General features: G+C 46.9%; 2 protein-coding genes across 2 annotated transcripts; both read right to left on the bottom strand.

Moving 5' to 3' along the window:
- Window positions 1-7,162: 7,162 nt before the first annotated feature.
- LOC136544326 (vegetative cell wall protein gp1-like) lies at window positions 7,163-12,085 on the bottom strand. The gene is made up of 5 exons (XM_066536526.1): window positions 11,615-12,085; window positions 10,745-11,499; window positions 7,642-8,296; window positions 7,474-7,530; window positions 7,163-7,351 (listed from the first exon to the last, which is right to left on the bottom strand). Exons 1-4 carry the CDS (start codon window positions 12,054-12,056, stop codon window positions 7,478-7,480), a joined length of 1,905 nt encoding a protein of 634 aa, XP_066392623.1. The 5' UTR covers window positions 12,057-12,085; the 3' UTR covers window positions 7,163-7,351; window positions 7,474-7,477.
- Window positions 12,086-20,657: 8,572 nt separating this feature from the next.
- LOC136544325 (uncharacterized) lies at window positions 20,658-22,881 on the bottom strand. The gene is made up of 5 exons (XM_066536525.1): window positions 22,854-22,881; window positions 22,600-22,763; window positions 22,072-22,482; window positions 21,844-21,987; window positions 20,658-20,708 (listed from the first exon to the last, which is right to left on the bottom strand). Exons 1-5 carry the CDS (start codon window positions 22,879-22,881, stop codon window positions 20,658-20,660), a joined length of 798 nt encoding a protein of 265 aa, XP_066392622.1.
- Between the last annotated feature and the right edge of the window lie 661 nt (window positions 22,882-23,542).

Here is a 23,542-nt window from a genome sequence, read left to right as displayed (position 1 = left end):
GTTCGTCCGGGGGTGCGCGACGGCTGCCCAATCGATTCGGATGAGTTGGGAAGGTGTCGTCCTTCTCCTCCGTGTCGTTAGTGGTGGGAACAGGCTCCTTCCCCTGCTCCTCCTTGTTCAGACCCCCGGCCAAGTATTTGCGCATAAGGCCGCATTCCTTGTATAGGTGCTTGGCCGGAAAGGCGTGGTTTGGGCATGGCCCCTCGAGCATTTTTTCGAAGTGGTTCGGAGTGCCCTCCGCGGGCTTCCGGCCACCTTTGCGGTCGGCAGCGGCCATGAGCGAGGTGTCGCACCGTTGCTTCTTATTTTTTCCTTTGGCGGGATAGTTGGAGGCGCCTTCACTGGCGTCCTCGTCCCGCCTTGTCTTTCCGTCGGAGCGATCAAAGATGGCTCCGACCGCCTCCTCTCCAGAGGCATGACTGGTGGCGATGTCCAGAAGTTCCTTGGTAGTTCGCGGGCCCCTGCGTCCTAGCTTGTGGACCAGGGATTCACAGGTTGTTCCGGACAGAAAGGCTCCTATCACGTCGGCGTCGGCGACGTTCGGAAGCTCGTTGCACTGTCGGGAGAAGCGCCGGATGTACCCGCGGAGGGTTTCATCGGCCTTCTAACGGCAGTTCTTGAGGTCCCATGGGTTTCCAGGGCGTTTGTACGTGCCCTAGAAATTACCCACGAAGATCTCAGTTAGATCTGCCCAACTCTAAATAGCATTGGACGGTAGGTGCTCCAGCCATGCTCGTGCCGAGTCGGCCAAGAACAGCGGGAGATTGCGAATAATAAAATTATCATCACTCGCACCACCGGCCTGACATGCAAGCCGATAGTCTTCGAGCCAAAGCCCGGGATTTGTTTCGCCAGAATATTTAGGAATGTTCGTAGGTGGTCGATACCTTAGGGGGAACGCAGCGTTGAGGATGTGCCGGCCAAAGGCCTGAGGGCCTGGCAGAACGGGGCTCGGGCTTCGGTCCTCGTTGCTGTCGTAGCGCCCGCCACGTCGGGGATGATAGCCGTGGTGCGCTGCTTCTCCATCGTCGCCGTGGGCACGTCTCCGGGTGTCGATGATGCTACGTACGTCGCGGCCACGGCCGAGGCGTTGATGTACAGGGACAACGGAGGGCTGCCCGTCGGCTGGCGGTGTTTGGTGTACGGATGCATCTTTGGTGGGACACACTGAGGGCACGCGCTGGCTGGTGTCGGGTTCGCGTCATCGAGACAACAAACTTTCCGCCTGCTGCGCTGCTGCACGCTCGAGCAACGTGCGAATCTCCCGATGAGCGCGTCGATCCTCGGACGTCGTGGCCTCCGGGAGGCCATGCAGCAAGGCGGTTGCTGTGGCGATGTTCTGGCTGGCTCGAGCAAAGTGAGGAAAGGCCCCATCGTCGGTGAGGATCCTTTGATGTACGGTGCGGGCTGTGGCGCGCGCGCGCCCCCCGTCTTTGCGGCGTTCAATCTCGCGATTGATGTCCGCGTATTCCCGTGCGAGCCCTTGACCGGCCTCATTGATTTCCTGTTGACGAGCCTTTAGCTGCTCCATCCTCAAGTGAGATGGGGCTGTCCCCTCTTCCCCGGATCTGCTGTCAGGATTGTTTGTAGGGGTGGCCTCTTCCCTGGAGGCGCTTTCGACGTGACCCTCGGGGGTCTGCGTCATGTAGCATTCCCGGGAAGGGTGGTGACTCCCCCTACTGGAATCTGAGCTAGAGAGCGATACGGGCTCCTCGTTGAGGAGCTCGTAGAGGGTCTCCGTATCCCGCTCAATCGTCCCCACGAACTCGATGTCCGTGGGTGGTTGAACCACACGTAGCGCCAGAAGGCGGCCAGCGGTTGCCGCAACGTTGCGGAGACCGAACGGAAATGCTGTCGGGGCGCTCCATACGGACCCTTCCGGACACATGGTGGCGTTGTGAGAGGTCTCCTTGGGTGGCGGGACTCCCCAGGAGTTGCCCGGTGGGCCCTCAAGCCTGAGACGGCTGAGTTTGATCGAGGGGGGAGATGGGGCGGCTGAGTGAGTCAGCGCCAGTTCTCCTCCTAGTGTGATGATGAAATCCAGGTCGCCGAAACGCACGCATGTGCCCGGGGCCCAGGTGATTACGTGGGTGGCCATCCGAGACCTGATTTGGAACACGCAAAGCCCCTACCTGGCGCGCCAACTGTCGGTGTTTCGTACAAGCACCGGCAAGTAAATTTATAGTAATGCGCGTTAGGCTCGGATGGTGCACTAAAGGACACAGGATTTATACTGGTTCGGGCGGAACGTCCCTACGTCCAGTTTGTTGTTGCTTGTGTTATTAGCACCGTGAACGGTCTGTAGTAAGGGATACAAACTGCCAAGAGAGGGATTGGTCCTAAGTCTCTGATCGAAGGATTGAAAGGTGGTCGAGAGCTTCGTAGCTGCTCGTGTGTATGAGTGCGTTCTATTGTTTGGTCCTATTTTTTCCGTCCCTTTGATGGAGGATGCGCATCCCCTTTTATAGATGAAGGGGCTGGCTTTACAAGGGTGAGGACTCCAGGATGCGTATTCTACTTAGTCTTGTGGCTTACGTCTATCCGATCAGGTCCTTCATTCTGATGAGTGCGAAGGAAGATAAGTGCTTACAATATTGTCGATGTCTCTGTAGGATGTCAGGTTAGTCACAGAACGCTGCCCTGCACGGGGTATGGGCTGTAGTACGGTGGTTTTGACTTATGAGCCTCTCCCAGCCCCGCTCCATGCGCCTTCTGGTTCCCATGATTCCTTGTTGGGAGAGTTCGGGGTCGGGGTCCGGTGTGGCACCGTGGCCAAGGCCTTCCGACTGGGAGGACCTGAGGGGTCGGGAAGCGGGCGCCGCTCCCTCGGGTCCACAGCGTGGTGACGGAATACCCGTCGTCCGTGGAGATAGCAAATCCGTCCTTGGAGCGTAGCGGTTGTCGTATATCTTCGTTGGGTTCCATGTCCCAGAGCTGAAGGCGGCGCCTACAACTCTACAGGGTGAGGCGTACACACCTGTAATACCTTTTGGGCTCTGCGGCGCCCGAAAGGGTCTAAAGTATCAGTCTTGTCGTTCCCTGGCAGTCCTTTTCCTACCAGGGCGCAGGGTATGGTCGTTGGAGCCATGGTTGACCCGAATGTCTTGTCTCGTCCTGTACCCATCATTATGAGGGATAGATATCGATCAGGGCGAGGCTCGTTCTGGGCCGTCGGGTGAGGCGGAGATCAATCCCTATCTCTTGGGCGAGACTAACCCTATCCCTCTGGGATCGGGCGAGGCGGAATCCATCCCTTAGCCCTCGGGCGAGACCGAGCCCGCCCTATAAGCGTCGGGCGAGACGGAGTTTGGCTTTGAACCTTTGGGCGAGACAGGGTTATCCCACAAAGGCGTCGGGTGAGGCTGACCCTGTCCCTCCGGGATCGGGCGAGACGAAACTCATCCCTTAGCCCTCGGGCGAGACCGAGCCCGCCCTCAAGGCGTCGGGCGAGACGGAGTTTATCCCTCGGCCCTCGGGCGAGACCGAGCCCGTCCCAAAGGTGTCGGGCGAGGCGGAACCGAACTCCTGTTACTCGAACAAGGGATGACATGACGCCTTTATGCGTCCGGAAGTTTTTCACGTTTGGTGGTTATCGGTTCCGCCTTCTGGGGTACCCCGGTATTAGGTCCCCGACACCAAGCTTTGAGCACTTGATCATCACCATGGCCTCCACCATCGTCATGATCATCCTTCACTTGCTCCACCACTTGGATTGTACTAACCAATCTCATATTCACTTAGAGATAAAGGTTAGCACTTAGGGTTTTATTAATTCACCAAAACCAAACTAGAGCATTCAACCTTAAAGTGGCTTGTGACCAAGTGGCAATACTTTTGTATGAACTTTCAAGAATCTTGTACTAAATATTTTAGTCCCTAAACTATTTCAAATGAAAAGTTTTGAACTGAAAATTTTTAGATCTCATCCAACACTACATATTTGGTTTAGGGTGTTTCTCTCCATCCGAGGCCGTATGAAAAAAATTTAAATATAATTTTCAAAATCTAAGAACTTAAAACATATTTTTGGAACTTTAAATGATTTGAAATAAATTTTTTCAAGCTATATGTCTCTTTGACCTCTACAACTTTAATATAAAGTTTGTCTTCATCCAACTTGATTTGGAACAAAGTATGAATTTTTTTTGTGAGATGTACTTATTTTTAGAGGTGGGCCACATTGTTAGTCACCTCTAAGTTGATTTCGACATATGAGTGATATTTCTAGTTACCTCTAGAAATGCATCTATTTCTAGACGCGGTTGGAAACGCCAGCCACCTCGCCTATGAAAATAGAAGCCCCATTTCTAGAGGTAGATCCGTAGATAGAAACATCAGCCGGCTCTAAAATTCAATTTCTAGAGACAGATCATCTTACAAAACCATTTTTAGAGACCTAGAAAAGAAAACAGAGGCGTCTATAAAAATTGTTAGCAAATGTTACTATAATTAATAGCAGGGTCAACTTTGTAATACTCTATCCTGTGGCTAGTCCGGTTGAACAAAATGCGCTATCTCGATGACGTGAGGCCAGAAGCATCCTATTGCCGGCATTGGCGGGATGTGTAGGCCAACAATGGGCTTAGGAGTTGGGACATTGGTTTGGGGAATGGCGGGACATGGTAGATCAATATTGGGCTTGGTAGTTGTTTCTTGGATCATTTACAAGCGGTACGATATTCAAGCTCTTATTTTTGGAATGGTAGTCGCATAGGTGAATCCATGAAAGGTCGTCATCGTTGAATTAATTAGTTTTCAAAATAGTCTTCTTTTAGCTTAGCCCAATTTATATATATGATTTCGGATAATTCTCTTAGTTGGAAAACTAAATGATTCGAAGGTTGGAAAATTCTCTTAGTTGGAAAACTAATTTGAAGGCTTTAAGTAGACAATCTAGAGTTGTTGGAAAGAGAATAGACTATATATGGAAGATATAAAGTTTATACTAGATATGTGCCTGTGCGTTGCACGGAGTAGATGATGGTGTTACGGACACTCCAAAAAACTTGAGTTGAGCAACCAAACACACATCCAATCGCTATTCTTGCTTGGTAAAGTGCCACGATGCGTGGCAAAGGATCCATGGAGGTCCATCTCTTAACTTCCATAGTTTTTCATGGGTCCAACAACACTAATCTCTATTTATCAATCATATTTTAGGTACCTTTGGTATAGCTCTGCTAGCTCTGTGGATGCAGGGTGACAGGGTCTGTTTAGTTGCTTGCTACATTTTGCCATGCCTAAGGTTAAGAATTTGTCATATTGTGGCTTGCCACATTCTGTGGCAAAATCGATATGTTTGGTTCGTTACTAAACCGTGGCAAAATTGTGTGGCTGTTGTTTACATGGCTGCCACAAAAAATTGAACCCAAATTGCCACATATGGCTTAGATCAATTTATGTTAAAATCAATCACAAATTTGTACGATGTTTCTAATGAACAAAGAATAAACATGTAAATTAAGACTAATATAGATAATTAGTGGTCTAGAATACCCTTCTATTTTTTCTTTTCTTAAGTTTTCATTTATTTTATTTTTCCTTCTACTCTCTCTACCCCACCAGACTTCCTTTTATTTTTCTTTCTTTGATTCCTCCCCACGGACGTTATCTTCTTCATCCAGACTCCACCGCACGCGATGCGCCCACCCCAGGCGGCCTGACGGCAGCGCGCCCCCGCGGCCACGCACCGGCGCTCCCACGTCCCCGCGCCAGCGCTCGGGCGTCCCCGGAGGCCCGGCGGCTGCACGCAGGTGCTCGTGCTTCCCTTCGCCGCGACGGCCCGGCGTCCGGGTCTCGGCGCTCGCGCGTCCCGGCGCCCCGTCCACCTCGCGCGTCCCGACGCCCCGACGGCCTCGCGCGTGCGCTTCCCATCGCGGCCGTGCTCCCCGGTGGTCCGGACTCCTTCACCGCGAGTGCCGTGGCAAAGCAGTTCTGTGGCAGGAAAAAAACGGTGGCTCCTTCTCCGTTCCCGGCGGCCAGGCCCGATGCCAGCGCGTGGCAAAACACAGGTCGAGAACATCGCGAAGCTCCGCACGTCAACGCCCTGGCGGCCGCGCGGCCGCTAGGCCCGATGCCAGCGCCCCGACCCCAATGGCTGTAGCCGTGTGTCCTGTTCCGGCGGCTCCTTCTCCGTTCCCGGCGGTCGCGCTCGGCAGCTCCTTCGTCGTGCCCGGCGCCCGCGCCCGCGTCGACGGCTGCGCCGGGCGCGCGTACGGATCCTATTCGGGATCGGACGACGCGCACGCCCGCGCGCACACGAAGGCCTGTGTACGAAACCCGTCGAGGCTTTTTAGGTGGTAATAATAGATATGCATTCAGGTTGACGTAGTCAGTTTAGATCTATATCCTTAATGTCGTGAAATTGGGTAATTTGGTTACTGCTTTCGTTTTTATTTACAATTAGTGTTCAATCATGGATTAATTAGACTCAAAACGTTCGTCTCGTGATTTCCATCCAAACTGTGTAATTAGTTTTTTTCGTCTATATTTAATGCTCCATGCACGTATCGCAAAATTGTGATGGCTACCGTAGTACTTTTTGAAAAAGTTTTTGAAAACAAAACACAGCCTAAGACAATCATCTTTTGTGCGGGACATAGGATTGGGGATAGGTGTACAAACCCATGCATGGGTTTTGTGCTAGCACGTTCGCATGGGTTTGTGCTATTACGTTGAATGCATGGGCTTTGTGCTAGCACGTTCGCATGGGTTTGTGCTATTACGTTGAAGTCTAGGCCATGTTTAGTTCCCTCCAATTCCAAACTTTGATACTATAAAAAAAAAGATTCTCCGTCACATCAAACTTGCGGTACATACATGGAGTACTAAATGTTGACGAAATCAAAAACTAATTACACAGTTTGGTTGTACTTTGCAAGACGAACGTTTTGAGTCTAATTAGTCAACGATTAGACAATTGTTACCAAATAAAAACAAAACGATACTGTACCTACAGTGATTCGGCCGGCGCCAAATCGGCCGAACTAAACGTGGCCCCAGTGGTATGTTGAACCCCCCTCCCCCGATGAATCGGATACTCGTCGTGCCCATAGACCACGTCAGTGCAAACCCGATGACCTCATGGAAACAAAATTAGTAAACGAAATCGCAAAGCACATCCCACACAAGTTTATTAAACCGCAGATAATAATAGTGCATAAATTCTTTGTCGAGTGTTTTTTAGGCTTTGCGAGTGTCTGTGGCATACAGTAAAACTACTGTTGTTTCCGGTAGTGAGCATTGGACGAAGACTTATACTAATCTAATCTAAACTCTAACTTCCCCTGGCGAAACTATTCCAACCGACCGGCCGCTTTAATTTCTCTGCACTTCATCGTTCTACTTGTCACTGCAAATCAAAACGAAAGCAGATTAGTCTTGAATAACAAGATAACTCATACATATGGGAGACCGATCTACAGAAAAACAAGTGAAAAAAGAGGATCAGGATCAGGATCGGATGGTGGTTACCATATTATGCTGCCGGTGGTGCGGATGCTGACGCATCCATCGGCGGCACAGGCCCCCCTGTCAGTCCAATTCAGTCACAAAATTCACAGTGGATCGCATTAGCAATTAGTCAATATACACTCGAGAAGAATGTAGCATGCAGCTGGTTTACGTGTGTGTATGACTTACTGATGCACTTGCGAAGCGTGCCAAACGGCACAGCGACGCGGCACATGCGGGGGAGCGCCATCACGCGCAGGCGTAGCACGGGTGCCGACAGAACCTTGCCGAGGTCGCCGTTCATGGCGTGGCAGAGGCAGATGGGCGCGTCCTTCACCAGCGACTTGAGGCCGTCGCAGCACGTGGCCGCTGGGTGCGCCGAACCGCTGGTGGCGTTGGTGAGGAAGTTGGCGCACGGCGCCAGCCCCGACAGGGACGTGCGGCACTCTGTCGGCTGCGGCGGGTCGACCGGCGAAGGTGGCGCGCCGCCGCCGCCGCCTGACGACGACGATGAGTCGTTGTTGCAGGGCAGCAGCCACGGGAGCCGCGGCAGGCCCGGGATGCAAGGAAGCGGAGGGAGCGGCGGGTGCGGGACGATCGGTGCGCCGCCTGATGATGACGATGAGTCGTTGTTGCAGGGCGGCAGCCACGGCAGGCCTGGGATGCAAGGAAGCGGAGGGAGCGGCCGGGGACGCCACGCCGGCGGCCGTGGAGAAGAACCTGCTTCTTGGTCTGCGTCGAGGACTCTGGTCGCCGCCGACGGCTGCAGGGTGGCCGCCACCACGGCGAAGGTGATGGCGAATGCGAACCACATGCGCTTGGACGTCGCCATCTTCCAAGCTAGGTTTTGTTTCGCGTGTTGTTGGGTATGATGAACGACGCGCGGAGGGGTTTATTTATAGGGAGAATCTAAACGGTATAAGCAGCTGCAGCAGATCTAGAACTTAAAATTTTAGATTAGAGATCCCTCTGCGTACGAGCAATTTATCTCGAGTTTAAGCTGTATACTGTACGTATATCCTGTTTGTTGTATTTGTATAGGCGCGTATAGTATATATATATATCCGTATATCTCAGCATCTTTTTGACTCACAACAACAACAATGCCACACATAAGGATATACAAGTCCCATGGATATACATTATTAGTATATATTTATTGATTAAAATCGTGTTAGACGGTTTTGTAGCAGTCCCATGAACAACAATAACGTTACGTATGCCAATTTTCTCGTCTCTTGCACATAAAACGCGTGTTCCTAGACGAGTTGTGTCATTCTAGTATATGGCTTCTCCCCCCTCCGATCCGTTTATGTAACTCGACGTTGTTTCACTGCTACAGAAACACTATTATCGTTGAGATTTACAACTTTGTTAGTGCTAATTTTTCCATTGAGATTGTTTGCAAAATTTGAATTTAATAAAAAAGTAAGAACTTCAATTATAAACTTGGGACCATAAATGATTCCTAATAAAAAAGTTATCTACTACAAAGTTGTAGATCTCATCTACATCTACAACTTTGCTTCATTTTTTCGTCCGAGGTCGTTTGCAAAATTTGGATTTCAAAATGTTAGAACTTCAAACATAATTTTGGGACCCTAAATGATTTCTAATAAAAGAGTTGTCAATTGAAACTTTCACATCTCATCCATATCTACAACTTTGTTTCTGGTGATTTGAACATTTAAAAAAAAATGAATTTCAAACTATGAGAACTTCAAATAGATTTTTGGGACCATAAATTATTTCAAATGAAAAGTCATCAACTACAAAGTTATAGATCTCGTCAAGATATACAAATTTGATAAAACATTTGTTTTCATCAGACTTCTTTAGAAAAATTTCCTTGCATGCAAACCACATTTGTTCTCATCAATTACAATTTTTTTTTTTTGACTGTCAACGGGGGGAGAGGCTCCCCACCTGCTTGGATTTATTTCATTGATCTAGGCTCAATGAGCCCATCAGATTCAAGGATTACAACATCATCATTTACAAAACTGTTTACTGATTACATAGAGGCAACAAAAGTTGGCACCAAACATCTGCTACCTCCCTGTCTTTCTTGGGCAATCGTAACCTCCACAACTTTGCATCGTTGTGCATTAACAAGAAGACTTGACGGTGTGTGAGAGACTCTTGTCTGAATATTGCTGCATTCCGTCGTTTCCAGAGATGCCAGTAGTCATTAATTACAAATTTGCTTATTCCAATGTACCTAAATAATTTATGAAGTAGTGAAAATTCGATTGAGGTTGTGCAAGTGTAAGTATGTTGCCAATGTGTGGATGGCATACATACAGTAACGGGCTCTGATCAAGTTTGCCAACGTTGTTTTGATATTCCTGATGACACATCTCCTGCCATCCCTTTCGATTGCAGTGTTCTTTTCTGATTCTGATCATGGTACCCCATCGATGGATGACATTTCAGCCAAAAAGAAAGTGCTTTGTTGATGATCCTGATGAGGACTACAAGTTTGATTTTGATCTTCGGCAGATAGATGACTTGTCTCTTTTTTTTAACCTAGATAGATGACTTGCCTGATGAAGATGAGTTTTTTCGTGGGCATCATAGAGGAGACTGAGCCCGGTGGACAGAGGAGTTTGATGTCTTTGGCAATGGAGGGGGCGTGTAGGAACGGACCTCCTCGGTCCTCATGTGCCGCCTGTCGAGAACGACACCCCATCGAGGACGTGGATGGAGGGTCATCGCTGGCTGCCAGAACACGATAAAATAGGATCGGGGGAGGAGGGTGATGGAGGTCATCGCTGGCTGCCTGAATGAACACGATAAAATAGGATCGGGGGATGGTGATGCCGCCGTTCGCTTGGTCCGCCTGTTGCCACTCCTCCGGAATGCATGGTCGGCGCGGCGGCGCCGTCTCCTTCGACGAATCCACTAGTAGAAAGCGCAGCATGGGACAGGGATGGGAGACCTAATTTTAGCTTTGGGTTAGCCGGTTAGGGCTGGACTCAGCAGGGCGGGTTGGACAGCTAGCCATCCGTCTATGTAATAGAGCGTGCACGTTGGGCAGTAGTACCGTGGCATATTTTGCATGGATGACAGTTCCTAAATATTATTATTATAAGAATACTTCTAATAAACTTACTTATGATCGACATGCACGCTGTAAACAAGGTATGCAACTACTTACAGCTAACACACTGCTGCAGTGCTGCATGCATGCTACGTGAACACTAGGAACACTGGATGCCTATCAGCTAGAATCCTAAAAAGCATATCTAATTTGACTAGACTACTACTTGTGAAATACTGGCCGTAATTAAGATGATGGGGATGGAGTCGACGGCGACTCCGGTGGCGTAGCCACTGGCGTCGGCGGTGGATCGGACGGTGATTCTGGTGGCGTAGCTGTTGGCGTCGGCGGTGGATCAGATGGTGATTCCGGTGGCGTGGCTGCTGGCGTCGGCGGTGGGGTGGAGGGTGATTCTGGTGGTGATTCCGGTGGCGTAGCTTCTGGCGTCGGTGGTGGGGTGGAGGGTGATTCTGGTGGTGGAGTCGAGGGTGGGGAGTTAGGTGGCGCCACCGCTGGTGTGGGAGGTGGAGTCGATGGTGATTCTGGTGGAGGAACAGAGGGTGATTCCGGCGGTGATGCCGCTGGTGGAGTCGACGACGGTTCCGGTGGCGATGCTGCTGGTGATGGTTCCGGTGGTGATGCTGCTGGCGGAGTTGACGGTGATTCCGGTGGTGACGCTGCTGGTGGTTCCGGTGGTGATGATGCCGGCGGGGTCGATGGCGGTTCCGGTGGTGACGCTTCCGGCGGCGTCGATGGCGGTTCCGGTGGTGACGCTTCCGGCGGAGTCGACGGTGGTTCCGGTGGTGATGCTTCCGGCGGAGTCCATGGCGGCTCCGGTGGTGATGCTTCCGGTGGAGTTGATGGTGGTTCCGGTGGTGATGCTGCTGGCGGAGTCGGTGGCGATTCCGGTGGTGATGCTGCTGGCGGAGTCGGTGGTGATGGGGTTGGCTCAGGCGCCGGTGGTGGAGTCGATGGTGGAGGGTTCATCGGCGGCACAGGCCCCCCTGTTTAATTAAATTAAATCGACACGTGTATATTTGTTTCAATCAATCAATATAACAATGTAGCCATATATAAAACTCAAAAGGAAAATTGTTGCTTAATATATGATCAACTCACTGATGCACTGGCGAAGCGTGGCACGTGGGAAGGGGATGATGGCGCACAAGCGGGGGAGCTCCACCATGCGCCGCGGTATCATGGGCGCAGGCAGGAGCTTGCTGATGTCGCCGTTGACGACGTGGCATAGGCAGATGGGCGCGTCGGTGACGAGCGACCTAAGGCCGTTGCAGCAGGCGCTTGAGGGGGCCGGCGGCACCCCGGTGCTGGTGAGGAAGTCCGTGCACGGCATCAGCCCCGACAGCGATGTGTAGCACTCGGCTGGCTGCGGCGGCGGTGGGGAAGGCGGCGAGCAGGGTGGCAGCCACGGGGGCCGTGGCCGGCCCGGGATGCAGGGGATCGGCGGGAGCGTCTGCCGTGGAGCTTCTTCATAGGCGTTGGTGAAGGTGAAGGCAAGCAGGAGAGATAATAGAAAAACGCACAGGCACTTAAACTGCGCCATGGCTTGGATTGGATGGCGACCTGCTTGGGTTTGATGGTACGGTGCAATATATGTGGGGACTGGGATTATATAGATCGGGTGGGTTTGAGACAAAGGTGATTCTCCCTAGCATCTAGGCCTGAAAGACCGCATGCGCTAGGAACGAGTATGACGGGGGATCTAGTGCCTCCCGTAATTTCCTAGCCTCATACGCCGCTCCCGTCGGGTAGCGTTGGTTCCACCGCGAGTCACGTAGCTCTCGGCTGCCGAGTCGCATGGACTCATAGATGCCCAACGGGCCGGCCCGGTCCGGCACGGCACGGGCCTGATGGGGGTCGGGCCAGCATGGCACGCCAGGCCGCTCGGGCACCGTGCCTGACATACGGCCCAGGCACGGCCTGTTGGGCTGTTTTTCGGGCCGGCCCGGCCTGAGAAGCACGGCCAATCTAGCGTGTCAGGCTGGCCCGTGGCCCACGAGGAAGCGTGACCAGCCAGATAGAGGGGGAAGGGGAGGATCTGGCGTCGGGCAGAGCTCGGGGCCAACGAGCTCGCTCTTGGCACCGGATCTGGCGTCGGGCGGAGCTCGGGGCTAGCGAGCTCGCTCCTGCGGCGGCCTAGGCCGGTTCCGTAGCGGCATCGCTCGAGGAGAGGGAGAGGCAGAGGCCGTCGGCGCTGCGAGGAGAGGAGAGGTCACGCGAGGAGCCGAGGAGAGGGAGGAGGCGTCCCGGTCCTGACGGCCAACGCGAGGGAATGGGAGGGGGCGTCCGCGGCGCCGGTGCAAAGGTGAGGGACTGAGTGGAGGAGGAGCGAGTGCGAGCGTGCGACATTGTATCGTGGGGAGGTCGGGAGTGGGCTGCGTGAGGGGGCGGGGCCACGGGGGGAGGCTGGGAGGGGAAGAGAAAGGGAGCGAGACAGAGAGTTAGGGTTTGGGGATGAGGGCTTAGCAGGTCAGCTAGCCGGGCCGCTACCGGGTCGCGCTCTGTGGACCGGGCCGTGCCGTGCCAGCCCACGTGCCTGAGGAGCGGCCCAAGCACGACTTGCTCCACCGGACCGGGCCAGCCCGGGCTCACTGACCATCGGGCTGTGCCGTGCTTGGGCCAGACCAAAATAGCGTGCTTCGTGCCGGGCCGTCGTGCATCATGCTACGTAGACATTTATACATGGACTCTAACCGGTCACCGCCGCCGCCTGATCAATTAGCTATCTGGCCGGTGTATATTAATTTTTTTTGTTCGGTTCATACATGCAGGCGTCAGAGTACCCCAGGCAGATCAGACCTGGTCTAGTGGTGTTTGCATGTGGTCTTGGTAGAGACCTGTATAAGTATCGTGTGAGTGTACAACATTTTTTTTAAATAAAATACCCAGCCACAACTTTGGCGCTTTGGCTACTGTTTCACCAGATTTCGGCGCACAATCAGTTTTTAATTTCCAGTCATCAAAAAGTGGTGCCAACAGAGGATAAATTTGTTCCATTGCATTAATAAATGAGAACAGGCTGTCGAAACAGAAATTCTCATTTAATAAAGGAGTAAATAAAATGAGATGTCTTGATTAACAACACAGTTACATATTTTCATCAGAATTTAATAACTTTCTAGCAGATAAGGACATCGCAGCTTCTTGTTGAACTCCACGTAAGAGTTTGACATTGTTCATACACACAATTTGTAAAGTTTGACATTGTAGCATTAGCATCTCCGCCTCGGATGAATGGAGCAGCCATGGTTGAAGCATTTGCAAAATTAGGCATTGTGTAGCTACCAACATCAAGGTCCTGTGTCATATATATGAAATTGTTTGTAACAATTGTTTGTAAGTATATAAAATATGAAAAAAAAAATAATGAGCTCAAGTCATTTAGATCAAATGGTTTGGACCAGCGCTTTCATCTATATTCACTACTACTAAAATTATTTTCGGAGGCGGTCATTTTTTATTAACGAAGGCGGGCATTGCATCCTCCAACAAAATGCCTTCGTTAATCCCGCCACGCCTTAAAACGTTCACCTCTACGAACTCGCGCCGCGCCTTAAAACGTTCACCTCTACGAACTCGCGACCTAACTTTCAGCACAACTTGTCTCTATTACCATTGTATACTGCACACACATTTCTGTCTATATAATATGCTAGCTATCGTTTTATATCCACTTCTCATAATCTTATATTGGATATTTTTGCTACTAAATGAACTCAAATGAAAAAAAAACATTTAATTATAAAGTTTTAAATCTTGTTAAGTACTACAACTTTGGTATATGATGTATCTCCATCCGAGATTGGCTGCGTTCGGCTGGTATGGAAACCAGCCAGATTTCACTGTTCCCAGATCAAAACACTGTTTACGCTCTCATAAATTCCTTCAGATTCCTCTAAATTTCTCCAAGCGAACAGGCCCATTGTTTGAAAAATTCAAAAAAATGAATCTTAAAATATGTGAATTTACATATTTCATACTCTAAACGACTTTAAATAAAAAACTTACCAATAGCACACATGTAGCTCGGATCGGCCACTACAACTTTTGTATTAACTATGTGAACATTCATGACCGTTTAGGGATTCTAAATTTTGAATTTCAAATTCTGTAAACTTAGAACACATATTTGGGACTTTAAACGACATCAAATACAAATTTTTTAACTATAAAGTTGTAGATTGTATTGAGAACTATAACTTTCGTATAGATCGTCATGTCAATATCCGAGATTGTTTGATAATTTTAAATTTCAAATTCTAAAATCTGTGAATTTACTATAATATTTTGGGACCCTGAACAGTTTCAATTCAAAAAAAGTTTAACTACAAAGTTGTAGATAATGTCGAGAGCTACAATTTTAATATAAAGTTTGTCTTCATCCATGTTCATACGAAAAAGTAATGAATTAATTTTTGACGCAACTATTTACGGAGGCGCCATCAACCAATTTTAGGATACGAACGCTCAAAACAACCACCTTTGAAAATCAGCGATTAATAAAGACGGTCGTCTTAAGATGACCGCCTTTGATAATCGATTACGGAGGCAGTCGTCCCCCGTTAATCGATAATTTTCTTAGGCGGTCGTTTTAGATGCCCGCCTCCGTAAATGATTTTCAGAGGCAGGCAATTTCCTGCAACCCCTTGACCATTTACGGAGGTGGTCGCTAGGTGTGCGCGCCTCCAAAATAATTTGACATTTTATCCTAAAATCAATTTTTTATTACTGATTTTCTACAGCATTATTTGGACCTCCTCCTGTACCAGATATAAATTAAAAATGTGTCTACATACCTATCGATTCATACTTCCGGCAAGAACATGTAATGACATATTCGGACTGTTGAAAACAGTTGTTGCTCCATGATTTGATAGCATATGCGTAACCATATATGACAAGATTGACCCATCAGTATGTAACAATTTACAAGAGAATGAAAAATGTTCTTTAAATTCTTCCTTAAACTCCAGATACATCTTTCTTGTATATGATTCAACTGCGGTTTTCAATAGAGGTAACTTTGGGATGTAAGTAACAGGGTCCTTTTGACGTGAATTAAAATATGCATCTAACTCATTTTCATGAAGACTGTTGGAAACCTTCTCACATTCCACCAGGAGTTCAATAAGTCTAAGTTTTCTACGAAATCTTTTCTTGAAGACAATATTCATACCATCACTCATTTGAGTTGAAGTTATATTAGTTGTAAAAGAGTCACGGTATACAGCCCCCCACTTTTTCCTCAAAGCATATAGGTTTGTCATCCATTTGTTGTTCTCAAGGTTATATTTAACAATTCCTGATTTGTCTTCATAATACACGCATCTCTTAAAATCATGTAAGAATGTGTAAGGATAATTCTTAATTATGTGCCCTAGATGTTTAGCACCATTAAGATAGATATGCACAAATAAAGACAATGGCTTGTATTTCTAAATACGTAGGCAATTGCTCCTACCATGGCCGCGTCTTGATCAGTGAAAAATTGTGCTGGGATGCTGCCCTAACATTGCTGTTAGAAAGGTCTCAAAGAGCCAAGCAAATGATTTAAAAGTCTCATTAAGTATTAGTGCAACCCCAAAAGATATTGTTTGCTTGTGGTGGTTTATTCCAAGGAGTAGAGCAAAAGGCTTTTCAAACTTAGTCTGAAATGTGGTGTCAAAGGATACAACATCACCAAAGCATGCATAGTCTATAATAGACTGACCATCTACCTAGAAGAAATTAGCTAACTAGTCATCTTCCTCATCTATTTGAGCAGCATAAAAAAATATAGGATCATCTTTCTGCTTATTCTTCAGGTAATCCAACAATGATCATGCATCATTAGATTCTAAGTACTTCTCACGCTCATGCCCGATCTCATTATTGCTATCCATCTCTGTGAATGAAACTTTGCCAGGTCCTCCATAAAACTCTTTCATGAACTCATACACCTGGGGTGGACTCATCCCGACTTCCCTTATCTGATCAATTAGGTGTCTGTCTGCTCTGTAACACGACGCTGGGACTTCAGGTTGTGCAACCTATTTGGACTAGCAAGATATTGATTGTGTCAATCACAACCTTTTGCACTTTTCAAATCCCCGGCCGCTTTGTTGACACTAAACTGAACACGAGTATAACTTGTTCTTGTAATATCCCTATGTGATGACTCATTATCTCGATGCTCTTGATTACTACAACCTATGACTCATTATCTCGATGCTCTTGATTACTACAACCTACATGTTTCTGATATATAGTTTTATCTACTCGTTGTTTTGCATTGCTCTTTCCAATACTGAATCCAACCTTACCAGCATAGGTATTGTACATCTCATAAGTTTTATCCTCTTAATTGAAAGTCATTTTTCAACCTCAGGAACAATCAAATTTTGCCCAACTTTATGAACCACCCGTTATACATTGAGATGGAAATTAAAATTATTTCACAACGGATCTGTTAGACTACTATTAGCAAGATCCCTGATTGTCGCTCCTTGATTAGTGCCACAGCCGTGCATGTGCTTGCGACTAGGTCCGATAGACTAGTATTAGCAAGATCCTGATTATCGCTGCTTGACTTGTGCCACAGCCATGCATGTGCATCCTACTATTTTAGGTGAGTTCACATATCCTAGCAACCTCCTCCTTGTTTTTTTTATCATACCTCCTCCTTGTTTTGATTGGATACTGTTTCCAAAAGCCACAATGAAAGCCCTTTGTCGTCCGATCGACGACGTGATTTGGGTCACGACTCACGACACAGGGGTGAAGGTGTCGCTGCATATCAGAGTCGAAACCATCCGCCATTGTAGCCACTGCCGACGAATCAACCCTTGGATCTGCTGGCCGCCGCCAAGGCTCGTGCAGACGAGCGGTGCCTCCGCTAGGGCAACTGGCGAGCACGGAGTTGGGCCTCCTCACATGATATTTTTTTCCACTAGTTTTTGTTAGAATAATAGGTAATTTCCATGTCATTTTAATTCCATAATTTAACAGCATCATGATGACATATAAAGAAATATTAATCATTGAAATCATGATATCGATTATATCCATGGTGAAAATACATGCTAGATCATGTATCATGTGAAACATATGAAAATAAAAAACATGTGAACTTGATTCGTAAAACATAACAGAGAGAAACTGGCATGATATACATCTCATATTTGCAACAAGCATAAGGCTACATATGAAGCAACATGACTGTAACAATAAAGCACAAATGCAGAGCATATATTTGGCAGAAACAGACATAAGACATCTTATAAAACGGCAAGACTGGACATATGGAACAAACTGAGAGAAGATAAAACGATCATACCCTCCCGTCCGCAATTCCGAAGTCGACATGCTGTAGGAGAAGAAAATGTTTCCTCGAGGAAGGAGACGCCGGTGATCGGGAAGAAGACGATGTACGAAGACGGAGACTCTTGGGCAGTCGCGTAGACGCTCCCCAAAAACCTAATTGCCGATCCCCGTGCAAGGTCCCGAACGACAAGGGCTTCGAAGGCACCTGCCCTCTCGCTCGTCCGTGCGCGCAGAGTTACGAGATGAGGAAAGCCATCGAGCAACTGAACAGTGTTTCTAGAATGTGTTCTCTCTTTTAACTGGAGTTGGAAGAATCGCAAGGGGAGCCGAGAAGCCTCGGAGGCATGCGCCGGGAAGACCGAGAGACTCAGGGAGATCAAGCGTCAGGTCGAGTTAGTGGGTGCTAAAAATTAACACACCACGCCCGCCTGCCCGCCTGCCTCGCCACGCCCCGGCCCGAGCCCGGCCCGGCCCGGCCGGCGGCGGCGGCGGCACGCGCGCGCGTGTGGCACGCCCTTGTCCGTTTCTCAACTTCTTAAATTAGACGGATCTATTCCAATCATTTAAGTTGAGTCAACGTCCTTTTAACTTTCAATCCGGTACAAATAATAATACCTACAATTACAACCCATAGAGTTATTGATTTATTAGATATATAAATGGGTCTAGCCCATAATAAATCTAACAATCCCCACTAAACTCTAGGGTTTGTAACTGTATAGTTACAGAATCACAATTCTTTGATATACCAGTGTTTCGATGGAGACTGTTAAGTTGAACATCCACCTAGAACAAGAGTTTCACTTAGTCACAACTGAACAATGGACTATGCCTTGAATTGACAGTTTTATATGAGGTGAGATTCACTCAAGTCCTTTGCTGGTACTAGGTTGCAACAAGCATCCCCGCTGTTTGAAGCATATAAGTCACACTTCTATGCCTTTCATGAGTGTTTAGGGATAACCTAGGTCCCATAGACTGTGACCAGCAGTCTGACTCATATAGGTATACTTCTCAAAAAATGTTCTGTAGAACAACATCTCATCTTTATAAGACTCTCGAAATACATTAAGGTAAACACCATCATGTCTTATAGAAAGAAAGATATGCATCAGAGATAGGTTACAGGGAACTTTCCTCTCAATCTACTTATAGCTTGTTTCACCACTCTACTTCACGGGATCTTCGATCACATAGAGCAGGTTACCACTACAGTAGACTTTCACGTGGGTCTCATACCCATCTCTCTCGATGCACTTTCTATCACATTTCGTGACAGCCCCTTAGTGAATTGATCTGCCATATTATTCGACGTGTGAACATAGTCCAACGTTATAACTCCGGAGGTTTTCAACTTTCTGACAGTCTTTAATCTTCTTTTAACATGCCTTGTGGACTTCATGTTATTCCTGGAACTGTTGACCTTTGTGATCACAGTCTGGTTGTCACAGTTCATTGAAATAGCCGGTATCGTTTTTTTCAACTACCGGTAAATCCAACAGGAAATCACGAAGCCACTCGGCCTCAGCTCCAGCAGTGTCCAATGCAGCGAGTTCTGCTTCCATTGTAGACTTTGTTAAGATAGTCTGCTTGCAAGACTTCCAGGAAACAGCGCCACCTGCAAGCAGAAACACATATCCGCTCGTGGCATACAGCTCATCAGCATCAGAAATCCAGTTGGCATCACAATAGCCTTCCAGCACTTTTGGATGTCCAGTATAATAAATACCATAAGTCATAGTACCTTTCAGATAACGCAACACTCTCTCAAGAGCACGCCAGTGATCATCTTCCGGGTTTGACACAAACTGGCTCAGCTTGCTCACAGCATATGAGATGTCAGGCCTTGTCGCACTCGCAAGGTACATGAGTGAGCCAATGATCTGGGAGTATGTCAGTTGATCCCTTGCTATTCTTCGATTTTTCCTCAATAGCACGCTAGGATCATAAGGCGTGGGAGCAGGATCACAGTCACTAAAATCAAAGCGACTTAATACCTTTTCCACATAGTGGGACTGTAACAGAGTTACCCCACCATCACCTTCTCTAATAAGCTTGATGTTTAAAATAACATTAGCTTCTCCCAAATCTTTCATTTCAAAATTGCTCGATAGAAGTTTCTTTACTTCCTTAATCACATTGAGATTTGATCCAAAGATCAGGATGTCATCAACATATAGGCACAGCATAACAGCTTCACCCCCACCATATCGATAATACACACACGTGTCAGCTTCATTCACAGAGAAACCGTTAGATGTTAAAGTATTATCAAACCTTTCATGCCATTGCTTAGGTGCTTGTTTTAGGCCATATAATGATTTTAACAACCTGCACACCTTGTTCTCTTGACCATCCGTAATGAACCCTTCTGGCTGATCCATATAGATCTCCTCTTCTAACTCTCTATTCAGGAAAGCTGTCTTAACATCCATCTGATGAATGATAAGGCCATAAGAGGCAGCCACGGCAATTAAGGTACGAATTGTAGTCAATCGAGCAACTGGTGAATAGGTGTCAAAGAAATCTTCACCCTCTTTTTGGGTATATCCTTTGGCCACAAGTCTTGCCTTGTACCTCTCAATTGTACCATCAGGCCTAAGCTTTTTCTTGAAAATCCATTTGCAACCTATAGGTTGACAACCATAAGGATGGTCAACGACCTCCTAAGTTCCATTAGACATAATAGAATCCATCTCACTCCTTACTGCTTCCTTCCACAAGTCAGCATTAGGAGAAGAATATGCCTCTCTAATGGTGGTTGGTATGTCTTCCACAAGGTACACTAAATAGTCATCACCAAAGGATTTTACAACCCTCTGTCTCTTGCTCTTTCGAGTGACTATAGTGTCATCCTCCTCAGGGATGTGCACATGAGAATCTTCAGCATGATCTGTTGGAATAGACAGTTCGTGTTCATGGGGAATTATAGTCTCATGACTTGTTTCACTAGGTGTATTCTTCATTGGAAATTCATTCTCAAAGAATATAGCGTCTCTAGATTCCATGATTATATCAACATACATATCAGGAACTTCAGATTTTATAATTAAGAACCTATAACCAACGCTGTGAAATGCATAACCAAGGAAAATACAATCAACAGTTTTAGGCTCAAGTTTATGCTTTTTGTTGATTGGCACGTTTACTTTAGCCAAGCAACCCCAAGTGTGCAAATATGAGAGATTTAATCTTCTCTTTTCCCATTCCTAAAATGGTGTGATCTCTTTGTTCTTTGTTGGAACTCTGTTCAGGACATGACATGCTGTCAAAATCGCCTCACCCCACCATTTCTTAGATAATCCCGCTGTACTCAACATGACATTCACTAACTCTGTTAGAGTGTGGTTTTTCCTTTCAGCAATCCCATTGGATTGTGGTGAGAATGGCGGTGTCCTCTCATGAACAATATCATGTTCCACACAAAACTCATCGAAGACATTAGAGAAATATTCTCCACCTCGATCGGACCTTAACCGCTTTATTTTCCTCTCAAGTTGGTTCTCAACTTTAGCTTTATAGGTCTTAAAATAATTAAACGCTTCATCTTTTGTTTTTAAGAGATACACATAGCAAAACCTGGTGAAGTCGTCTATAAATATGAGAAAGTATCTTTTATTGCCTTTAGTCAAAATTCCATTTATTTCGCACAAATCAGAATGGACAAGTTCTAGAGGTGCTAAATTCCTCGCCTCAGCAGCCTTGTGAGGCTTGCGGGGCTGTTTTGATTCAACACATACATGGCACTTAGACTTTTTGACCAAATTGAATTTAGGAATTAAATTTAGATTTACTAACCGCATAAGACAGCCAAAACTTGCATGACAGAAACGTGAATGCCATAAATCCGACTCATCAGAAATATTAACATAATTCACCATTTTATTACACATATCATGCAGTGATAAGCGAAACAAGCCTCTGCAATCATATCCTTTACCAACAAAAGAACCATGTTTCGACACAACACATTTATTCAACTCTAGAACAATTTTGTAGCCATCTCGACATAGCATAGACGCACTAACAAGATTCTTCTTGATGGAGGACACATGCTGCATGCTCTTCCATGGCATCGTCTTTCCCAAAGTAAACTTCAGAATGACCGTACCAACACCAAGAACATAAGCACGCGACCCATTTCCCATCAACAAGGCGTCAGACCTCTCGACCTGGTATGAAGAAAACAGAGAAACATCAGTACACACATGAATGTTTGCACCACTATCCATCCACCACTCAGGTGAATTACATACTGAAAGAACAAATGGTAAAGAATTACCATACCCAGTTGCTCCTTCTCTAGTATCAGTAGTGACAACATTTGCTGATTTCTTTTCCTGCTTGAACTTGCGCTCAGGACACTCACTTGCCCAGTGATGTTCACTGCCACAAACAAAGCAGCCTCCATCTCTCTTGTTGTTCTTCTTCTTTTTAAACTGTGCTGTTTGAACAGGCTTAGTTGTGTTCTCTTGCTTGTTCTGGTTTTTCTTCTTTTTATACTTGCGGAATCCAGAGTTTCTCTTCTGTACCACATTAGTAGTAGAGGTCTCAACATTCTTTCTATTGTCTTTTGCTCTCGCTCTCTCCTCAACATCAAGAGTACCAATGAGCTCTTCAACATTGAACTCCCGTCTCTTATGTTTGAGTGAGGTAGCAAAGTCCTTCTAAGAAGGTGGTAACTTGGCGATTATACCGCTAGCCACAAACTTGTCAGGTAAGACACATAGAAAGAGCTCAAGTTCCTTAGCTAGTGCCTAAATCTCATGAGCTTATTCCACTACAGATCGGTTCTCAACCATCTTGTAGTCATACAGCTGCTCCATGAGATACAGCTCGCTACCAGCATCGGTAACTCCAAACTTTCCCACAAGTGTATCCCACAGCTCTTTCCCTGTAGGAAGGATGATATAGCTTTTCTGGAATTTTGGATCAAGTGCGCTAATCACTGCACCTCAAAAGAGGTTGTCATCAGCCTTAAACTTAGCCTCATCCTCAGGAGGCAAGTTAGCAGGTTTGCCATCAGAGATATGATAACATGACATTGCAGCGAGCCACAATTCCATCTTAGCTTTCCAAACCAAGAAGTTTTTACCATCAAAAGGGTCAGGCTTTAACACAACAGCAAAACCTCTGATAGAAAAAATGCCTATAATTAGGTTTTTGGATTGTTAGAATAATATGCAATTTCCATGTCATTTTAATTTCATAATTTAACAGCATGATGATGACATATAAAGAAATATTAATCATTGAAATCATGATATCGATTATATCCATGGTGAAAATACATGCTAGATCATGTATCATGTGAAACATATGAAAATCAAAAACATGTGAACTTGATTCATAAAACATAACAGAGAGAAACTGGCATGATATACATCTCATATTTGCAACAAGCATAAGGCTACATATGAAGCAACATGACTGTAACAATAAAGCACAAATGCAGAGCATATATTTGGCAGAAACAGACATAAGACATCTTATAAAACGGCAAGACTGGACATATGGAACAAACTGAGAGAAGATGAAACGATCATACCCTCCCGTCCGCAATTCCGAAGTCGACATGCTGTAGGAGAAGAAAATGTTTCCTCGAGGAAGGAGACGTCGGTGATCGGGAAGAAGACGACGTACGGAGACGGAGACTCTTGGACAGTCGCGTAGACGCTCCCCAAAAACCTAATTGCCGATCCCCCGTGCAAGGTCCCAAACGACAAG

The sequence above is a fragment of the Miscanthus floridulus genome, chromosome 3 (assembly GCF_019320115.1).
Source record: "Miscanthus floridulus cultivar M001 chromosome 3, ASM1932011v1, whole genome shotgun sequence".
Classification (NCBI taxonomy): Eukaryota; Viridiplantae; Streptophyta; class Magnoliopsida; order Poales; family Poaceae; genus Miscanthus; species Miscanthus floridulus.
This window is presented reverse-complemented; position numbering and strand designations above follow the sequence as displayed.

Coding starts and splice junctions, on each gene's coding strand:
- LOC136544326 (XM_066536526.1), bottom strand. CDS start 12,056: ATGGCGCAGTTTAAGTGCCTGTGCGTTTTTCTATTATCTCTCCTGCTT. Junction 8,297..10,744: donor CGACTCCATCCCCATCATCT/TAATTACGGCCA, acceptor GCGAAACAAAAC/CTAGCTTGGAAGATGGCGAC. Junction 7,531..7,641: donor CACGCTTCGCAAGTGCATCA/GTAAGTCATACA, acceptor TTGGACTGACAG/GGGGGCCTGTGCCGCCGATG.
- LOC136544325 (XM_066536525.1), bottom strand. CDS start 22,881: ATGGAATTGTGGCTCGCTGCAATGTCAT. Junction 22,764..22,853: donor GTGGCTCGCTGCAATGTCAT/GTTATCATATCT, acceptor TTTGAGGTGCAG/TGATTAGCGCACTTGATCCA. Junction 22,483..22,599: donor AGATGGTTGAGAACCGATCT/GTAGTGGAATAA, acceptor CCACCTTCTTAG/AAGGACTTTGCTACCTCACT.